Below are 1,252 nucleotides of genomic sequence, written 5' to 3' on the forward strand. Positions count from 1 at the left end.
GCGTTTTGCAATGTTGGCCGGGCTTGTCTCGAACTCCTGACCTCAGGTGATCCACCTGCCTTAGCCTCCCAGAGTGCAGAGCCTCCCAGGGATTGTAGGCATGAGCTACCATGCCTGGCCTTTTGCATTGTTTTAAAACGCAACTCTCGTCTTCCAACTCCCAAAAATATGTTTTCATTTACCCTTCAAAGTTAACTTTAGAATGCTACCACAGCTTTATAACTAAGGAATGTTTATTCACAATTAACAAGGGATGTTTTATTCAAATGCAAATATGTTGACTCAAATATTTGGAAATTTATGGAATTATCAAAAAGCAGGCAAAAATGAAACAAAATTTGAGGCATGTAATTCATACCTAATAAGTTAATAATAGATCTGAGATGGGACCATACACATACAGATCTTTTTATTGCAGTTTGAAAAAAAATACACAGGAAAAACTGAGTCATGAATGAATTCTTATTATGCTCTGTACTTATTTAACCTAATTTATATAAATTGAACCACATGTTTAATTTTAAAAGGACTTTGCATGTTGATTAATGAATTAGACACACTGGGTTTATTGCAGGGGTTTTTTTTGGTCATCTCTTTAAACTCTTGTTTTCTTTTCAGGTTAAAAGAATGGCAAATTCATATCTTTATGTTTTTGATAACTTTATATCTCTTTTTAGATTTGTATTGAACGATGTCTTGAGAGGGGAAAGAGTAGTGGTAGGAGTGATGACAACAGAGAGAGCTTGGAAAAGAGGTACTTTGCAGTTTTTACATACAACCACTTCAATCCCAGACCTGCCCTATTTGGTATAGGAAAAAAAAGAGTCACATTTAAACATGTAAAATGGCTTGTTTAAGATGTTAAGTCAATCGGTCGGGGCAGATCCAGTGTTCTGTGAGCTCTTCTATAACATATAGAAGAAAGGATAGATACCTAGAACCTTGCAATATTTACTTTTGCAGAATTCAGACATACCTTCAGTCAACAAAGCCAATTATTGACTTATATGAAGAAATGGGAAAAGTCAAGAAAATAGATGCTTCTAAATCTGTTGATGAAGTAAGTGTTCCTAGCCTGTCTTTAAAAAAATATGTCAAATAAAAACGTGATTATTTGTTTTGGGGTAGGCAGGAGAAAAAGAAATACTATCACAGATTAGTTAGTTTTTCAAGACACTGGAAGCCGGGCATGGTGGCTCATGCCTGTAATCCCAGCACAGGAGTTCGAGACCAGCCTGGGCAACATACTGGG

The 1,252-nt window shown here is 36.0% G+C and overlaps 1 protein-coding gene across 1 annotated transcript in view; it reads left to right on the top strand.

Moving 5' to 3' along the window:
• CMPK1 (cytidine monophosphate (UMP-CMP) kinase 1, cytosolic) overlaps positions 1 to 1,252 on the top strand; it is a gene marked incomplete at its 5' end in the record, with an annotated part of 77,937 nt that overhangs the window by 6,795 nt on the left and 69,890 nt on the right. Inside the window, 2 exons of the mRNA XM_012000352.1 lie at positions 678 to 754; positions 964 to 1,060. Coding sequence (XP_011855742.1) covers positions 678 to 754; positions 964 to 1,060 — 174 coding nt within the window. The remainder of the gene's footprint in view (positions 1 to 677; positions 755 to 963; positions 1,061 to 1,252) is intronic.

Source organism: Mandrillus leucophaeus, unplaced genomic scaffold (genome assembly GCF_000951045.1).
Source record: "Mandrillus leucophaeus isolate KB7577 unplaced genomic scaffold, Mleu.le_1.0 Scaffold626, whole genome shotgun sequence".
Taxonomy (NCBI): domain Eukaryota; kingdom Metazoa; phylum Chordata; class Mammalia; order Primates; family Cercopithecidae; genus Mandrillus; species Mandrillus leucophaeus.